This window comes from Sus scrofa, chromosome 14, assembly GCF_054392235.1.
Source record: "Sus scrofa isolate SSC_HxYL_T2T_F1_AM1 chromosome 14, Sscrofa_HxYL_maternal_Yorkshire_Landrace_v2.0, whole genome shotgun sequence".
Taxonomy (NCBI): Eukaryota; Metazoa; Chordata; class Mammalia; order Artiodactyla; family Suidae; genus Sus; species Sus scrofa.
In genome coordinates, this window is record NC_139396.1 from 147,437,601 (window position 1) to 147,454,207 (window position 16,607).

Consider the following 16,607-nt stretch of genomic DNA (forward strand, 5'->3'; position numbering starts at 1 on the left):
CGTGCCAGGGTTAACCACCACGGGGAGGCAGTGGGGGAACCTCCCAGGAAATGGTGATCCATGGCGGCAAATGCCACAGAGCCTCAAAATAATCTAACCCGAGATCAACACCGGATGTGGGAATTGCCACGGGGGTGGTGATGCTCTGGTGGGTGACAACAGTCGGGAGCAGAACACGGATGCTGAGCCGGGACCTCCTGACCGGTTTTCCATAGTAGTGAACCTGCCTGCCTGCCTGCCTGGCTGCCTGCCCTGAGAATAAGCAACCTGATACCAGCTTCGGCTGAGGGTCCACATGAAATCGAGGGGGACGGACCCTAGACAGGGGTTACTGATGCATCTTTGTGCCATCCTCAAATTCTTTTTTTTCTTTTTTGTTTGCGGGGGTGGGGGGAGAGGGGGGGTGGCGAGAAGACTTTGAAAGTTCCCAGGCCAGGGACCAAACCCATGCCAGAGCAGCAACCCAAATAGGTGCAGTGACAACGTGGGATCTTTAACCCCGCTGCACCACAAGAGAACTCCATCCCCAAAGTCTTTTTGTTTGTTTGTTTTTTTGTTTTTTTCTGGAGCTGCACCCATGGCATATGGAGGTTCCCAGTCTAGGGGATCTAATCGGAGCTGTAGCCGCCAGCCTACTTACACCAGAGCCACAGCAGTGCAGGATCAGAGCCCCGTCTGTGACCTAAACCGCAGCTCATGGCAACGCTGGGTCCTTAACCCACTGAACAAGGCCAGGGATCGAACCCACAACCTCATGGTTCCTGGTCTGATTCGCTTCCGCTGCGCCACAACGGAAACTCTGATCCCCAAATTCTTGGGGAAAAAAAAAATTCCTAACACCCAAGGGGATGGTATTAGGAGGCAGGGCCTTTGGAAGTTAATTAAGTCATGAGGGTGGAGCCCATGTGAGGCAGTAGTTCTCTTAGAAGACACAGTGAGATAGCTTCTACCGCTCTGCTCCCCATCACGTGAGGCCGAGGGAGAAGAGGGCTGACTACGGGATCCGGGATCCAGGAGGGTTCTTGCCAGGCACCGGGTCCACCAGCACCTTGACCTTGGGCTTCCAGCCTCTAGAACTGTGAGAAATGGCTGTTCGCTGTTCAAGCCATCCAGTCTCTGGCATCTCTTATGGCAGCTCCACTGGGCGAAGACACCAGGCTTGGTAGACACGGCACAGGATGGCTACCGAGAGGCCATCACGAGTATGAATACATCCCTGTGTTTTCTGGCAAGCCCCAGGCCTTGGCAATGAAGATAAATAACTTGAAATCTAGATTTTCTTCAAGTTTGGTAATGCAGAGGAGGTCAAAGTTTTGAAAGATGTTTTCCTCCCACTGCATTCCAGCTTCTCAGTAAAATGGCCCAACTCATGGCAGTTGAGAAGCTCTTGTCCTCAAACCTCGAATCCTCAGCCTTGCCTAAATGATGAGACCCTTGCTGCCGGGTCACAAAATTGAGCACCAGCTAGACCAGCTCCAGCTCTATTATGAGATTTTTGTTTGTTTGTTTTTTATCTTTTTGTCTTTTTAGGGCCACACTCGCAGCACATGGAGGTTCCCAGGCTAGGGGTCTCATCGGAGCTATAGCTGCTGGCCTATGCCAGAGCCACAGCAACGCTAGATCTGAGCCGTGTCTGCAACCTCCACCACAGCTCACAGCAAAGCCGGATCCTTAACCCACTGAGCAAGGCCAGGGATCGAACCCGAAACCTCATGGTTCCTAGTCAGATTCGTTTCCGCTGTGCCACGATGGGAACTCCTATTATGAGTTTTTTAAAATTTCTTTTTAATTTTTGGCCATGCCCATGGCATGTGGAAGCTTTTGGGCCAGGGATCCAATCCTTGCCATGGCATGACAATGCCAGATCCTTAACCACTAGGCCACTGGGGAACTCCTTATATACATTTTTTTTTTCAGTTGACTTGGTCAGTAGGGTTGGGATTATTGGGCAAACAGTCCTGGAATATTGCTGCTGTTTGATGCATTTTTTTCCCTCTACTCCACCAACCTACATGATAAAAGTACATCCCCAGGGCTTTGGTTTGATTCTGTTTTGGTCTTTGGAAGCTGGGTCAGCAGTTTTTCAAATGGCACAGGCATTTAAAGGGAGCAGGGGAACAACAAATGAAACACAGTGTGGAGGCCATTACGAATAAAGATGCTTTATTCACTGAGTTGGGAGGACAACAGTAACGTAGGACAGCGGCAGAGGGGCAGCAGGTGCTGCTTTCAACAGGAGCGTGGAGCAGGTTGGGCACGTTAAGCACAGCATCCAGGGCCCAGGGCCACCCGCCTCTGCACACTGGTACGTGGCACTCGGGACCCTGACAAACACCCACTCACTTTCATGGGGGACACGATACATCTTTTAAACAGCATTCCTTCCAAACATTGGCTTTCGTGTTTCTGGAAGGGATGGGGTGGGGGCGGGGGAGGCAGGAAGAAGAGTATGCCTTCAAAAATTCCATTAAACCCAACTTAAAAATGAAAGAACTGCAAGAGCTTCGATGCAGGGCTGTTGGCAACTTCCAGAAACCACATACGTTTATTACTGAACGAGTCTGTACAAAACACTCCCAAAGAACACAAGTCCCGTGGATGTTCGTCGTCTTGTCCGTAGCCGTAGACAAGTCGCTAAGCGGCTGGCTGCCTTCGTGTCTGCAGTCTGTCTCCTCTACCTTTGCTGAACGGGCTCAGAAAGCGACTCATGGCACCGTCACTCTTGGGAGAGACTTTTGGGAAGGATTTTATTTAATGATGACAATTGCCACTCAATTACACGAGGCGTCAGAAAAGATGAGATCGGTTTAATTTGCTGTGTACACATATATTATTTAGAAAGTTTCTCTCAGTTTAAAAGACCACCTCCCCCTTTCCTGTTGAATTTGTCAGAAAGGAAACTTGCCCCAACAAAAAAACACAAAGATCCCTATGCCAAGCGCATCATTCACCGTCTCCCCACTGCGTCTCGGGCAGCAAACAAAAAGACAGCGATTTTTTTTTTTTTTTTAATGCCAAAGTAAAAGTTTCTCTTTCTTTCATCACAACATGATTAGGTAGTTCCTTTCATGTACATAGCCACGATAAAGTGATGTCACTAAAATCGCAAGCCTGAAATCATCTTTTTTTTTTTTTTTTTTCCTGGATAGACCATCCTCCAAAAGGGGGTATTAATAAGTGAGTTTTAGGGCTCCTGACAAACACTTGGTTAATTTTAAAAGTCAAATAAAATCAAGGCTGTCCTAGGAAGTACAGATTAAACAGTAACCGGAAATACACCAGGAGCTTGGTAACGACTGAGCTTGCTTCAGAGGACGCAGGAGGGTTGATGGCAGAGAGTTCATCTTCCTCCCACTGTCCTTCCTGATGGTCAGAAAGAGGGCTCGGGGTGCCCTCAGCTGGAGGGGCCACCTGCCCCTTCAACACGCAGGAGCACGCTGGCACCGAGTGTGCCATCAAGAGGTTTTAGAAAGACCTACATAGTCTAAAGGGGTTCATTTGAATTTTTAAACTTGCAAAAGCGTATCTACTTTACATAATCATCTGAGAAGCAATTCTTTAGAAAAAAGGTGTTGGCTGGAAAAGTATAAAGAAATTAGGTGAAAGTTTTAGACACATTTCCAGCAAGACTTTTCCGAGTAGAGTTGATTGAATCCCTAGATGCAGAGGATGGGAGTGAAAAGGGGGCTGTTCCAGCCTCACCTTGGAAGAGGAAACAGCTTGGAAACAACAGAATTAGGAGAAGTGGAGAGACCAGAGGACATGATAGAAATCAGTTTTTTTTTTTTTTTTCCTTTGCACCTGAGGACCCACTGACTCAAGCTTTTTTTGTTCGAGGTCTCAGAGAACAGGCAGCTTATCTTTCATAATTGAAGAAGTCACACTAAGAACGTTTCATAAGGAACCCCAAACCCAAATGCAGACGCATAGCGAGCTGCACGAGTTTCCAAAGGCTCTTTATTATGTATCAACATAAATCACACTGGAAGACTAAATGGTCTCCTGGCTTTTCTGGAAGAAACTTTAAAGGAAGCACTGATCTTCGTGCCGTCATAGAGGTTTGTTCATGCCATCAGGGTGTGCTTTCAGAGTCACTAGCAAGCCCGATGCTCAAAAACTTAGCCCTTTATGTATGCACCAGGGAAGCTTGCCCTGTGTATACTTCCTTTCCTAGAGTCAATAATCCAGTGTTGACAACTGGAATTTTTTATGCCGGGTAGGGTTCAAACAGAGAACACTGATTTCCTGTGCAGCGACCTGGACATTTTCTGGAAAAGCATGCTGAACTCAATTCAACCAAACAGACAGGGCGTTGCTGCCCATTGATCTGGGTTGGGGCCTCTCCCTCTGGCTGGAGCCTTCTCCTGGGGAGAGAGGTTGGGGAGCCCACGCTGCATTATAGTTTCCAGTGCCCCCTCCCCAGAACACAGCACCGCTCTGCTTGTAGCCAGGAAGCCACTGGTATTTTCTGGCAATGCATTTTTGCGTGTAGTTTAAATTAGCTAATAATACATTTGATATGGAAAGAAGCTTCCCCCCACCCCCACAAGGTGGATGCAGAACTAAATTTAAAAGTTCTACAAGCCAAACAGAGTTTCATTAGTAGGTACAAACTTAGGGCTCGGTTCTTTAACTATCACTGCAATTTTTCACACACTGACACTTGATCCACAAGGACATGGGTTATAATTCATTTGCCAATGAAAACCACTGAGGGTCCTTTACTAGCTCCACTGTGAAGAAAACCTCTCCACCAGCTGAGCCCTAGGATCCATCTGGCCATCTTTGTTCTTGATCAAGGCAGGGAGACACTGGGATTATGCCGTGGTCCCCACTCCACACACTTTGCCAGAGTGCAGCAAGGATGAGAACACGCAGGTGAGGCTGCCAATACAGGAGGCATCAGAGAGAAGATGGGACAGTGGGTGCATGGAATGAAGCAAGAGGCAACTAATGTGTCAGGGGCAAAGCTGTGGGCTGCCATCTGCCTTCAGTTCAAGGATGAGCTAGTCTCTTCCCTTCACCTGGCCAAAGCCCTTTGCTACATATGTTAATAGGTCATACAAGCGCACGCATGTGCGTGCACACGCACGCACACACACACACACACACACACACACACACACACATTTATTTGTGAGAACAGTCCTCAAACATCCCATGCCTAGCACTGAAAGGTCAAGCAACTTTAGATTTCTCAGGGAAGAGCAGAGAAAACAATTGCAATTGAATACGTGAAGCCATTGCACTGTTGGCCACAGCACCCAGTCGCTAGACAGAATCACAAGTGATGTCTGCAGCACAAGGTCAGAACATGCTCCTTGCTTTTTACCACTCGTGTCAGCTGCTCACTCATTCTAATACTTGGTGCCAGCAGGGAGAATGTCTGAGCTTTTATTATTAGGGGCATACGCAGGTGAATTCAAATGCGTTCTCCTTTGGCTTTCAACAGCATTTACATTTTCAAGCAGACCCCCAAAGCATGAGAATTAATGTGACACCCTCCTCGGCGGCGTGACTCTAGTCCTGTCTGAGTCACAGCCAGAGGCTTTCAGGAACCACGGTGCGGTCTCTCATACAAGTCGTGTTGTAATCCTTGGCTCCAATGGGAATCTTGTGTTGCGAATTTGAGAACTCAGTTTGAGGTCTACACACAGCCTCATCCCAGGTCGGCAGGCTTCAGTCTGAGGCTGACTTGAGCTGTATCCATCATGGAATATGCTGGCTTTTAACCACCCACAGCCTCCCCACAAGGGACAGAGTGTCGGGGATGCGGTGAGCCTCACTCGATCTTTGTCATGTGCACTTGAGTAAATGTCCCTCTGAAGCAGCAGCACAGTGGGACGAACACTCAAGCAGGAATGAATGCAAAAGCACATGCAGACTGCCCAAACTGAACACACACACACACACACACACACACACACACACACACACACACACACACACACAGATAGATACACACCACACCAGGAGGTCAACAGAGCTAGGCAAGAAAGAAAAGCTGAAAAGGCCAAATTAAATCAGTTGGAGACAATCTACTTTGGAGATGCACAGATTTCAAAGAGAACAACATGCCTTTGCCTTAGCCTACGACTGAAAAGACCTTAAAACAAACAAACAAACAAACAAACCCAAACCACTGAGGGCTTGATCTGAATTAGAAGATGCTGGACAGAGAGCAGAGGTTGCTGGGTGGGAAGAGCTATGGCCCTTGGACAAAACTCATTGAACAGCAAACAACTGGGCCACCCTTTCTTTGTAAAAGTGAGGGAGGGGGGCGGAGGTGGAGGCAAGACAGCTCCTGTCCTTGATGGGGAGGACGAAGGACACACCCTGTCTGAAGCAGGAAAAGACTTACGAGAGAGTTTTCATTCCTGTTTTTCCCTCTCTTTCGCTTCATTTTTTTTTTTTCTTTTTAATTCTAGCTAAGGAATTCACCCATCAGGTCCTAGCAAACAGTGGGAACAAGGAGCTGGTTAAAAGGGACTCTGGCGGCTATTCAAAGAGAGCTGCTGGGGCACCCCCCCCCCACCCCTGCCACTTTGGTTTCCATCCTGGTGAAGCGTGGGCAGGGCTGCAGGAAGCCCGTGAAAAAAGGCGTGTGCAGAGGCTGCCACCCCGTGGATCTGTCCCTTGACTCTGTCCCTCCGGCTCTTCCTTCTCAGCCTCGGCACTACTTAATAAATATACTCAGACTCTGGAGTTGCAACAATTGCTTTTTTCCATGCGGCATCCTAAGGGCACTTGCTGGCTCTTATCCATACAGTCAGCACTATGGTTGGACAACAGCTGAAAGGAAACAAAAGAAATAGCTCCTGTTGCGTACATAAGGTGATGGAAAAAAGGTCACACGGGACCGCTACCGTTGAGTGTGGGAACACAGACGTTTTCACCCCATTGCTTCTGGGCAAGGGCTGCCGTGGGTGGGCCCAATATGTGGCTCATGGGTGTTTTAATCCGATTTTCCCTTTCTGTTGTTGCTGCGGGACAGCAGTTTGCAAGTTCTCCGATCAACTTTGGGCCTTAATATAACATCCTATGCGGCACTGCCGTGGTTAGTCCTTTGTCGAATGGCTGTCTACGTGGGGGACTTAGAAGAGTTTGGCTTTTTTCTTCATGTCGTTGCGTCTCCAAAGAGGTAACTTGTCAAACTCCTGGATGGACATTCCAAAGATTTCCCGAAACACTTCTGGGGCTAAGTGGCGCTGTGATGGGAGAAAAGAACAGTGGTCAGTCTTCATGGCCACATGGATGACCTTGAGAGCTGCTCTCCAGCTTCCAGGTCATCATTCTGAAGGGCAAGGTGCAATGATGGAAGAGGGGTCTATCTCTGAGGCTTCTGAGCAGACACTGGGCCCAGGGGTGCCTCACCTGGTCGGGCCAGGTACTGCACCTTCCTACCACACAGAAGAGCTGATGGAATATTAATGATGATGATAACGACACGGAAGGGGCATGGGACATTGGGAAGGTGACTCCTTAGGCTGGAGGAGATGCCACTCCAGGTCCTTGGGATGCTGGAGAGATGTAGGGAAATTGGACCAGAGTCATAAGAAACCCAGAGAGAGAGAGAGAGAGAGAGAGAGAGAGAGAGAGAGAGAGAGAGAGAGAGAGAGAGAGAGAGAGAGTTCCCGAGTGGTCCTTTGGGAATGCCAGGCCTTTTTCCTGGCTCGCCAACAGGTCAGGGGGATGCTTGGTCTACTGAGGAGAACTTCAGCCTGTCATCCCACCTAGAAAGATTCTCTTAGGATAGCGGAGCCTTTATTCTCTGCCCAGGTCTGACCTCACATACAGAGGTACTTGCCTTTTGTCAGGGGTTAATGATTCTTTATGAGACTGGCAGCCAGAGTGTTTCTTAATTAGAACCATTTGGATGGAAAAGTACAAAGATCAGTCTTCCATGTCTAAGGAGGCCTGGGGTATGTGCACCCAGATAACCCTGCGACAGGGATTGGAAACAGCCGAGAGAACCCTGTCCAGTGCACCCCTCTTCCTGAGCGATCCCTCCCTCCTCTCAGTGAACGCAACCCGGGCTTGGGGAAACACGAGGATCTGGGGGTACGGAAGAGGGTTGGAGAGTCTACACCATCAGCCCAGTGATGGCAACGTCAAGTTTCCAAGAAAGTGACTAAAGTCATACTGCTTCTCCTGGGTGGTGGTGTTCTGGATTTTATCAGACATTTTTATGTTGATCTCCTACACATAAATTTGGGCTTTTCTCCAAAGTGAGCTTAGTTATACCTAGGTTGATTTTTTTTTTTTTTTTTTTTGCCTTAACTGGAACATTTCTTAGGGGGAAAGTTGGGAGAAAGGCACAGGAATCTGCAGCTGAGACAGGTTTGTTGGTTTGTTTTACCTCCAGCCGGGTTCTGTCCACATCTCTTAGGATTTTATTGCGCCCTCTGTTGGTCACCATCAGCATTTCATATGGAAATATCTGAGAAGCAAAGAAAAAACACCTCTTCTAGAACACCGCTGTCCATTTTATTGACAAGCAGAAGCTACTTGAAATCTAGGACTCCGAAGAGAGAGCTTCTAAGATGCTATAATAAGAGCACCAGAGAGATGTGTTCCTCGCTCAAGTTTCCAGGGGCTGGGGCAGGTTCTCACACATACCCACGCCCTACCAGTGATGTGCCCCAGGAGGGTGTTGTTGAGTGAAAGAATACAACTTACTATGGACTGGGGATGAAGGTAACAATTGGAAGGGAATTGAAAGTATAGGTAAGGATTTATAGGGCAGGACACTCGCAAGGTTCAACAATCTTGTTCCATGATGGGTCATGAATCCTGGGAGCCATGCAGCCCCAGAAGCAATGTTCTGGTGATGACAGAGAGAAATAAGCCCCAGTTATGGTCACCAGGGAGAGCAGCTTTTGGACACCTCTGGAATCACAGGATGTACTGGAGCTGGAAGGACCCATCATCCCAGTTTGCTTGGGACTGGGGAGGTTCCTAGGCTGCAAGCTAGGGAAAGTCTCGGACAAGCTGGGATGTGGGTCACCCTATCTGGAGTGGTCTGCAACCACTCTGCATAACAGTGAGCAGGCTTTGCAGTGCTCATGGCAGACACTGTACAGATACCAAGGTCATGAGCAAGAAGTGCCGGTACTTCATGGTGAATCCAGTGAGCTCTTACACCTGCGGACTTGGTGTGACAAAACCAGCAGAACAGAAAGATTCTTGATGACAGGCTTGCCTAATGCACCAGCCTGGAGCCAAGTGGGCCTCAACAATGAGAATGTGAAGAAGACAGGAAATAAATCTTTTCAGAGTAATGGCCCAGTTTCGTCCCCATGTGAGAGGAACTTGCCTTTGGTTCCAACATGTTGGGCATGGAGACCCCCCGGTCCATCCTCATGGCTGGCATGTGGCCATCTGGGAGGGTCTGCAAAAGAAAAGCAGGGCTCAGGAGGAGCACAGGGCCATGTCGGGGTCTGAGGAAGAGCTTGTGGGCTCCCAGACCTCCTTGTTTGGGTCTCAAATCTTCATTGCTCTTTTACAGGTGTGTCATTTTAACTTCCATGGAATTTTCAAAGTGAGCTCCTTGCCGAATAAAGCAGGAATACTGGGGATGCTGTTCTTTTATAATCCAGTCGATGAAAGATCCTGGCTTACTAACTAGTGACTACTCCCTGAATTTAGGCTCCATGCATGAAAGCATAGGGTACAATCAAAGAATTGCTGAGTCTATGATTTTAAAAAAATGTAATCTTAATGTCTTTGCGTTTTTCCCCCCTTTCTCATTCTCCATCACTGTTTACAATGTTAAGGTTCTAGGAAGAAGAGAATGGTACCAGAGCAGCTCTTTCCTATTGGCCAAAACAGGAGTTTCTTTTCATTTGTGACCGCACAGAGGAGGGGAGGCCTCAAGGAGTGAGAGACTACAACTAAAAGAAAATCAACTGATGCTGGTCCACTTCCATCCCAAAGAGGACGCTCCAAGGCCAGACTTGGGGAACTCTCTGACACCTGGCCTCATTCATGCCGTGTCCCCAAGGCCTGCAGGACCAGCCTGACCTGGGCACCAGGCATGCCTGCCACTCATGGCTCCTCATATCTGTGGGCTAATACGTAGACAGATCAACCCAAACCAGGGTCTTCTCAACAGAAATCCTTTCTTGGAGCAGCAGCAGAATACATCTGGATTGGAAAAAGACTGTTTTTGCTGGTGTGGCCAACTTGAGAAAGAGTGTTCCATACCTGGTAGTCTGGAAAGGAAGGGAAAAGAAAATCTCAGAAGGGCAAGATCATAGAAAAATGTGGCAACATTAACAGAGACTATATCCTATTGCAATTCTCCAAACACTCCTCAAAGAACCATGTGCTCTCCCAGCTCCTCGATCTCTGCACACCCAGGCTGGCTGCCTCCCTGAGGGGAGGAAATGCCTGCTCTGGTGGTAGTTAGCAGTTCAAACACCCTTTTCTCCTGGAAGCTGACACCCTGAAGGTGTTTCTGCCTTCTCTCTTGATCACAGCAGTTCTCTCATGGAGTTTCTGTCTCTGTATCTCTCTGTCTCTCAGCCACTGCATTTTGAAGATAGGCCCATGTCTGCTTATCACTATACTTCCAGTGATCGAATCAAGTGCTTGGCACAAAGTAGGAGCAATGAATTCCTTCCTAACAACTTGCTTCTTGTCTCTCACTTCAGTAGAGATCCTTCAAGATTTTAATAAATGCCCTGTTGGCTCAGAAGACAGATGTGATCTGACTACAGGATGTGACTCAGCCTGAGCCCAGCCAATGCACCTGTGACAGCACAGACGCCTTCCTACCCCGGCCACAGTCAGCCCACAGCTGCCTCACCTCGCACTCCCCCGCTGACATCCCCGTAGCTGTTGTACTGAGCAAAGTCTGTAGAAACAGGCTGAAATGAGGAAAAACACACAATTAGAAAATATGCTCCACAATACTAGTTTTTGAGTCAGATGAAAAAGAAGAAAGGATTTCTAAAATCCTAAGGATTCTTCCTAAGGTGAATTCCTAGATCCTCATTATTTTTCCTACTTAGTTCTTCTTCTATGACATCTTTGTCTTTTATCTTACATCCAATGCTACTGCTCAGTGGGTGGTAAGCAAGTGCCTCTTGCTGATACATAAAAACACATGCCTCCATATCATAGCTACATAATTATATTTTTTCTATGGGTTGTGGGGAGGGAGGTTGCAACAAACTTGCCCACATCTTTTTATAGTAGAGATAATGGCTCAAGTGGTTACTTGTAGAAACATTGGCCATACAATTAGTCTTCCCATAGGCTTATAAAGGCTATTCTTTTATCCAATGTCAATTTTGCTTTCTCTCAATAGAAATATTTTCTCTTGCCTGTAACTCAAAGCGATCTACCAGGAGACCATGGAAATTATAGTTTTTTTATTATATTCTAACACTGAGATTATATTGTCAGATGTATGCAGACAGTATGGTCAGCACTTCAACCAGGACTGAAGAGGGAACAAACCGGGAAAGGAACAAAGGAGAAACCTTACCCGATGAAGCCCATTTCTTCCATAGCCTGGGAGAGATGAGGTTTTAGATGACAGAGCATGTGAAGCTGAATGCGGGAAAAAAAAAAAAAAAAAAGCAATTGTTAGGAACCAGAAGTCCAATTCTTCCATGAAATTGGCAGTCTAACTTCTAATTTGCAGAAAAGAAGATTTAGAAAAAACAATCCAAATAGTATTGGGCTCAAATGTTCACAAAATGCTGCCATCTTTGGGTGATGCAGGGAAAGGGTGGGTAGTGAAACTATGGAGGAGGGATGGGCAAGAAAGAAGTGTTCCACTTGCTTGATCTCTGAATCCTTAACCCAATGCTAATAATGCTGATATTATTTCCATTTTATTGCAGAAGAAATAAGGCTAAGAGAAGTTAAGCATCTTGCTTAAAGTTATTCAGCTTGTGAATAATATCTGAGCAATGATTTGAACCCAGGGTTATTAGGATGCATAATCCCAAGTCCTAGATGGTATGACAGCAGTAACTGACCTGGAGGCCAACATGTATGTTAGCAAGATCTATTGGCCAAACGCAATTAAAGTCCTAGGAGGCCTGGGATAGGGTACCTCATTGATCAACAGTGTGGATGACTCATAAACTGCCAGGCTTTGGAAGGAGCAGACCTGGTCTTGAATTTTTGGTTCTGTAACTTAACACCTCTCTATCTTTGAGCACAGTATTCCATCTTTTTAAACCTTCATTTCTTGACCCATGTACCTATAGTGCTATTTATTCTTATAGAATATAACTGCAGAATTGGAAGGAACTAGCCTAACCCAAGTTCAATGCCAGTGTGGCATCCATGAGAGGTAGTACAGCATTCCAGTTAAGAGTATGGGCTCGGGTTATAACACTTGGAATCCTAAATCTTAGTTTTGGTAGCTTTCAGCAATGTGGCATTGGATAGGTTATTTAAACTTCCCTTTGCTTGTCTCTTGATCTACTAAATGGCGCTAATAATAATTAATAATAATAATAATAAATACCATCTACTTCACTGGTATGGTGTGAAGATTCAATGAAATAATGTTTAGTGGAAGTGTTTGCATAGGAAACACTAAACGCATGTTTAAAGGAACATTTAGGAGAAAAAATTATGCACTAGTTCAGAATAAATGAGAAGAAATCTTATGGGGTAAGAGAATTGGCTTATGATAAGTATAAGTGGTAGAAACTATACTGATAGAGTATTTATTTCAGCTTAGTATCTAAGTAACCTCTTTCAAAAGTATCCAAACCCAGCACCATTAGCCCTTAGCTCTTGTACTGCATATGTTTATGTAAACTCATAATGCTTAGAAAATATTGTTCATGCTCTCTACAGTTAAAAAACATTCGGGCTCTCTGCAGTATCCTGTGAGCACGTGATGCTAGACAGAGCAACAGAGGAAAAAAGGAAGTAAGTCTTATTCACAGATATCCATTTTAGAGATGAAGAAATTAAAGCCCAACTAGATTTAAAAGACGGCAGCTGTGGCGCAGTGGATAACGAACCCAACCAGGAACCATGAGGTTATGGGTTTGATCCCTGGCGTTGCTCAGTGGGTTAAGGATCTGGCATTGCAGTGAGCTGTGGTGTAGGTTGCAGACGCGGCTCGGATCCCGTGTTGCTGTGGCTCTGGTGTATGCCAGCAACTATAGCTCTGTTTAGACCCCTAGCCTGGGGACCTCCATATGCCATGGCAGTGGCTCAAGAAAAGGCAAAAAGACAAAAATAAATAAATAAATAAAAATAAAAGATGGCAGCTGAGGGACGATGGCAGCATAGTAGGACGTGAGGCTCACCTACTCCCACAAATACACTGAAAATCCATCTGCACATGGAACTAGTCACACAGAAAATTTCCTGAAAACTGACAAAAGACCTCAGGATGATGACAGAGCAAGAAAAGCTTCACAAAACCAAAGAGGACAAAAGAAAGACGTGAAAGGAAGCAAGATGGGACCGGCACCCCAGGAGGGGGCTGGAAAGAGGAAAAGCCCCCGGCACCCTGGGAAGTCCCCCCAGCAGCGAGGAGATCAGCCAACGTGGAGGAGGAACTCTAGACAATCGGGGGGAACCAGTTAAAATGGAAATACTGCTCCCCGAATGGTCAGCATCATGGGCCCACTGTAGGCGGATGCCAGCAGGTGTCGGGAACTAAAACTCTGGCTTTAGAGATCAGACTCACACAGGGAGCTGGGGCTAGCTACATGGGAAAAAACCAAGGTTGGCCACGTGGAAACAGCCTAGAGGGATTCGAGCATAGGGCAACCACAACTGAGGGCTTGGAAGCAGAGGTAACTCAGTTGGACTTGGAGGCTAGATGCCATTGTGTGGGGATGCTGGAAGGAAGGGGTGGAATCCAGCAGTATATCCTTGTTTCCTGTGTGTATTTTCTCAAGCTGCAGGACGCTGCTTCAGCTTGGGGAGCTACTCAGCAGCAGTGGCTGCCTAGCAATAGCTGGAAAGCAGCCCCACCCTTAGGGCTACAGAATTCTTGGAGCCGGTGGAGTAATGGCCTGGGGGAATAACACAAGCTCCCAGCTCCTGCTGGTGGTCCCCACACTAGCGGCGCCTGACCTGTGCCAGAAGAGCAGCTGGTGGTGGCACCTATTCCCAGTGAGAGATTCTTAAGCTACGTTGACATGACACAGGATTCCCACACTTTTTTCTTGTGGAACACTCTGCAGGTTCCATTAGTGGGATGGATTGGGAGCTTGGGATTAATAGATGCAAACTATTGCTTTTGGAATGGATTAGCAATGAGATCCTGCTGTGTGGCACTGGGAACTATGTCTAGTCACTTATGATGGAGCATGATAATGTGAGAAAAAAGAATGTATACATGTATGTGTAACTGGGTCACCCTGCTGTACAGTAGAAAAAAATATATATATAAAAGATTAAAAATAAAGAAAAGAAAAGAAAAGAAATGGCCCTGCCTCTCCTGGAACAGTCAGGATTGGCTCCTTGAAGGCAGGTGGCTGGCTCCTGCTCAGGGAGGTGGGTCTACTGCTCACCTGAGTTGATGGGAGAATCGTAGCGACTGGCTGCCAGGGTGGACCTCTCCCGGCTCTCTCTCTCCTTCTCCATCTCTTCTTTCAGTATCAACTGGCCCAGGCCTGAGTTGAGCTATTCACAAAGAAAAGAAAAACGAGAGCGAAGCCTGCAATTACTCTCAGGGAACTGCAGTTTTTTGGGGGAGATCCTATAAGAAGTTCCTGACTCTGGAGAGGCCTGAGCTATAGTCCCAGAGCCTGGTGGTTCCTCAAAAGATCAGTCAGGTTTGGGATCTTGAATTTCTCTTAGCCCTTTCAATGTCAAGGCTCTGCTGCCCTAAGCCACGCTCCATGTCAGAAGAATGTTCTCCCTTCTTGGCCCTCCCCTTGACGAGCCAGCAGGTAAACTCAGAAGGCAATGTGGGAGTGTGTACAGATTTTTGATGTAAGAAGGGAAGGCTGGGTGTGGTAGCCTTTAAGAAGAAAGTACACTGCTTTTTTCAAAAACAAGGAAGAAGAAGGAGTTCTCTGGTGGCTCAGTGGGTTAAGGATTTGGTGTTGTCCCTGCTGTGACTCTGATTACTGCTGTGGCATGGGTTCATTCCCTGGCCCCAGAACTTCGGCATGCCATGGGCATGGCAAAAAAAAAAAAAAAAAAAAAAGAAAAGAAACAAAATAATGCATGCTCATTGTACAGATTTTAGAAAATCCAGAAGGAAAGAAGAGCAGTCATCCAGTATTTCTCTATGCACATAGCACACAAAACTGAGGTCATATGTGCAACTCTGTATCATTTCCCCCATACAACTAGTATCACGTGCATTTCCCACGTGATTAAGTATCTTTGGGAAATGTCCTTTGAAGAGATTCATCAGTCCCTTTGTGGTAGGAGAGTTTACAATTTCCGGGCAACCCCTAGCCCAGGCTATAACTGACTACCCTTCTTTTGGTCTTCCGGGATGCTGTGGGCCCATGCTAGAGATGAGGGGGTGTATAATGAGAGTGTCTTCATAAGAGTCCATTTTATCCCCCCCTCTCCTGGCTCAGATATACACACAAGGTCCTATGAGTCCTGAGCAAAGACCTGGAGAATTCCAAGGGAATTCCTTCAGCAGAGCGTGTGTGAAGGAAGGAAGAATACACCTTGGCTCTACCTGGCCTTTCAGCATCCTTTCAACACATGCACCATACCCACATCCCCAACACATGCACCATACCCACATCCCCACCCCAGAGTTTCACTCTCCTTGAAGAGGCCCAAACATCCCACACCGCTCTCACCGCTCTCACCGCTCTCACTGCCAGTTCCAGAACCCACTAAGCCTTCTGCCTTATCGTCACCAGATGCCTCTGGTGGCTCTCCTACTGGACGGCGAGCCCTTGAGGGCTGGGACCACCCCTCGCTCATCTTGGTGGCTTTGCCCATAGCAGTCATTCCATAGCGTGGACTGACGGAACTAAAGTGAAGACTCAGCCAAGTGGTTGAAGGACCGACCTTCATTAACTGCTCCTCTTGAAGCTGCCGGCGTCTCAGCAGTTCCTCATCATCTTCCTCTCGGCCGCTAGATCTGCGTCTCGTGTCAGCTCCTAATTCCACAGCAAAGACAACTTCTCACATTAGCCCCATGGCAAGGAGATCTCAAGGGACAGGCCTGCCCACGCTCGACTTGTTAGGTGGGCAGAGTCAGCAGTGGTCTTTAACATTCCTCAACGACACGGGGGAAGAAAGGGCTTGCCACCAATTCAGCACCCCTGGATGGTTTCTTGAGACAAGTCCAGTGGGTGATTCCGTAAGGCATGGATTTTGGCCCCCCAACAATATGATCAGCTCATTTAGACCTCGGTTTGCCACTATGATGGGGTCTAAGTCATGGCATTGGCTACCGGTCAGAAGTTCTGGAGTAAGTGGGAGGGGCATCTGTAGTTATTATTTTGATGTCCCCAAGGCCAGTGTTCAAATGGAGAGGCATCCAAATTCATCCAGATACCATCAAATAGGTGACGGAGTCCCTCTCTTGTGACAAATTAAAAATCTTGCAGTTTTCTCTTTTTCTGAATATTGGGGCTTGTGAACACACAATAACCCTGTCTTCTATCCTCAATAAATTCATTAAAAAGTAT

General features: G+C 47.1%; 1 protein-coding gene across 50 annotated transcripts in view; it reads right to left on the minus strand.

Annotated features, from left to right (window-relative positions):
• Window positions 1-2,146: 2,146 nt before the first annotated feature.
• Window positions 2,147-16,607, minus strand: part of ABLIM1 (actin binding LIM protein 1) — a 338,773-nt gene continuing 324,312 nt past the window's right edge. For 38 of the 50 annotated variants that reach the window (XR_014826278.1, XR_014826285.1, XR_014826292.1 and 35 more), the window contains 7 exons: window positions 15,982-16,073; window positions 14,508-14,619; window positions 11,495-11,559; window positions 10,811-10,871; window positions 9,317-9,391; window positions 8,360-8,440; window positions 2,147-7,208 (listed from right to left, as the gene is read on the minus strand). Coding sequence is in view for 1 of the 50 variants with exons in the window: in XM_021073348.2 (XP_020929007.1) it covers window positions 7,095-7,208; window positions 8,360-8,440; window positions 9,317-9,391; window positions 10,207-10,214; window positions 10,811-10,871; window positions 11,495-11,559; window positions 14,508-14,619; window positions 15,982-16,073 (608 nt within the window). In the remaining 49 variants the exon portion in view is untranslated. Of the gene's footprint in view, window positions 7,209-8,359; window positions 8,441-9,316; window positions 10,215-10,810; window positions 10,872-11,494; window positions 11,560-14,507; window positions 14,620-15,981; window positions 16,074-16,607 lie in introns of all 50 variants that reach the window. The other 12 variants (XR_014826275.1, XR_014826294.1, XR_014826281.1 and 9 more) reach the window with 3 other exon arrangements.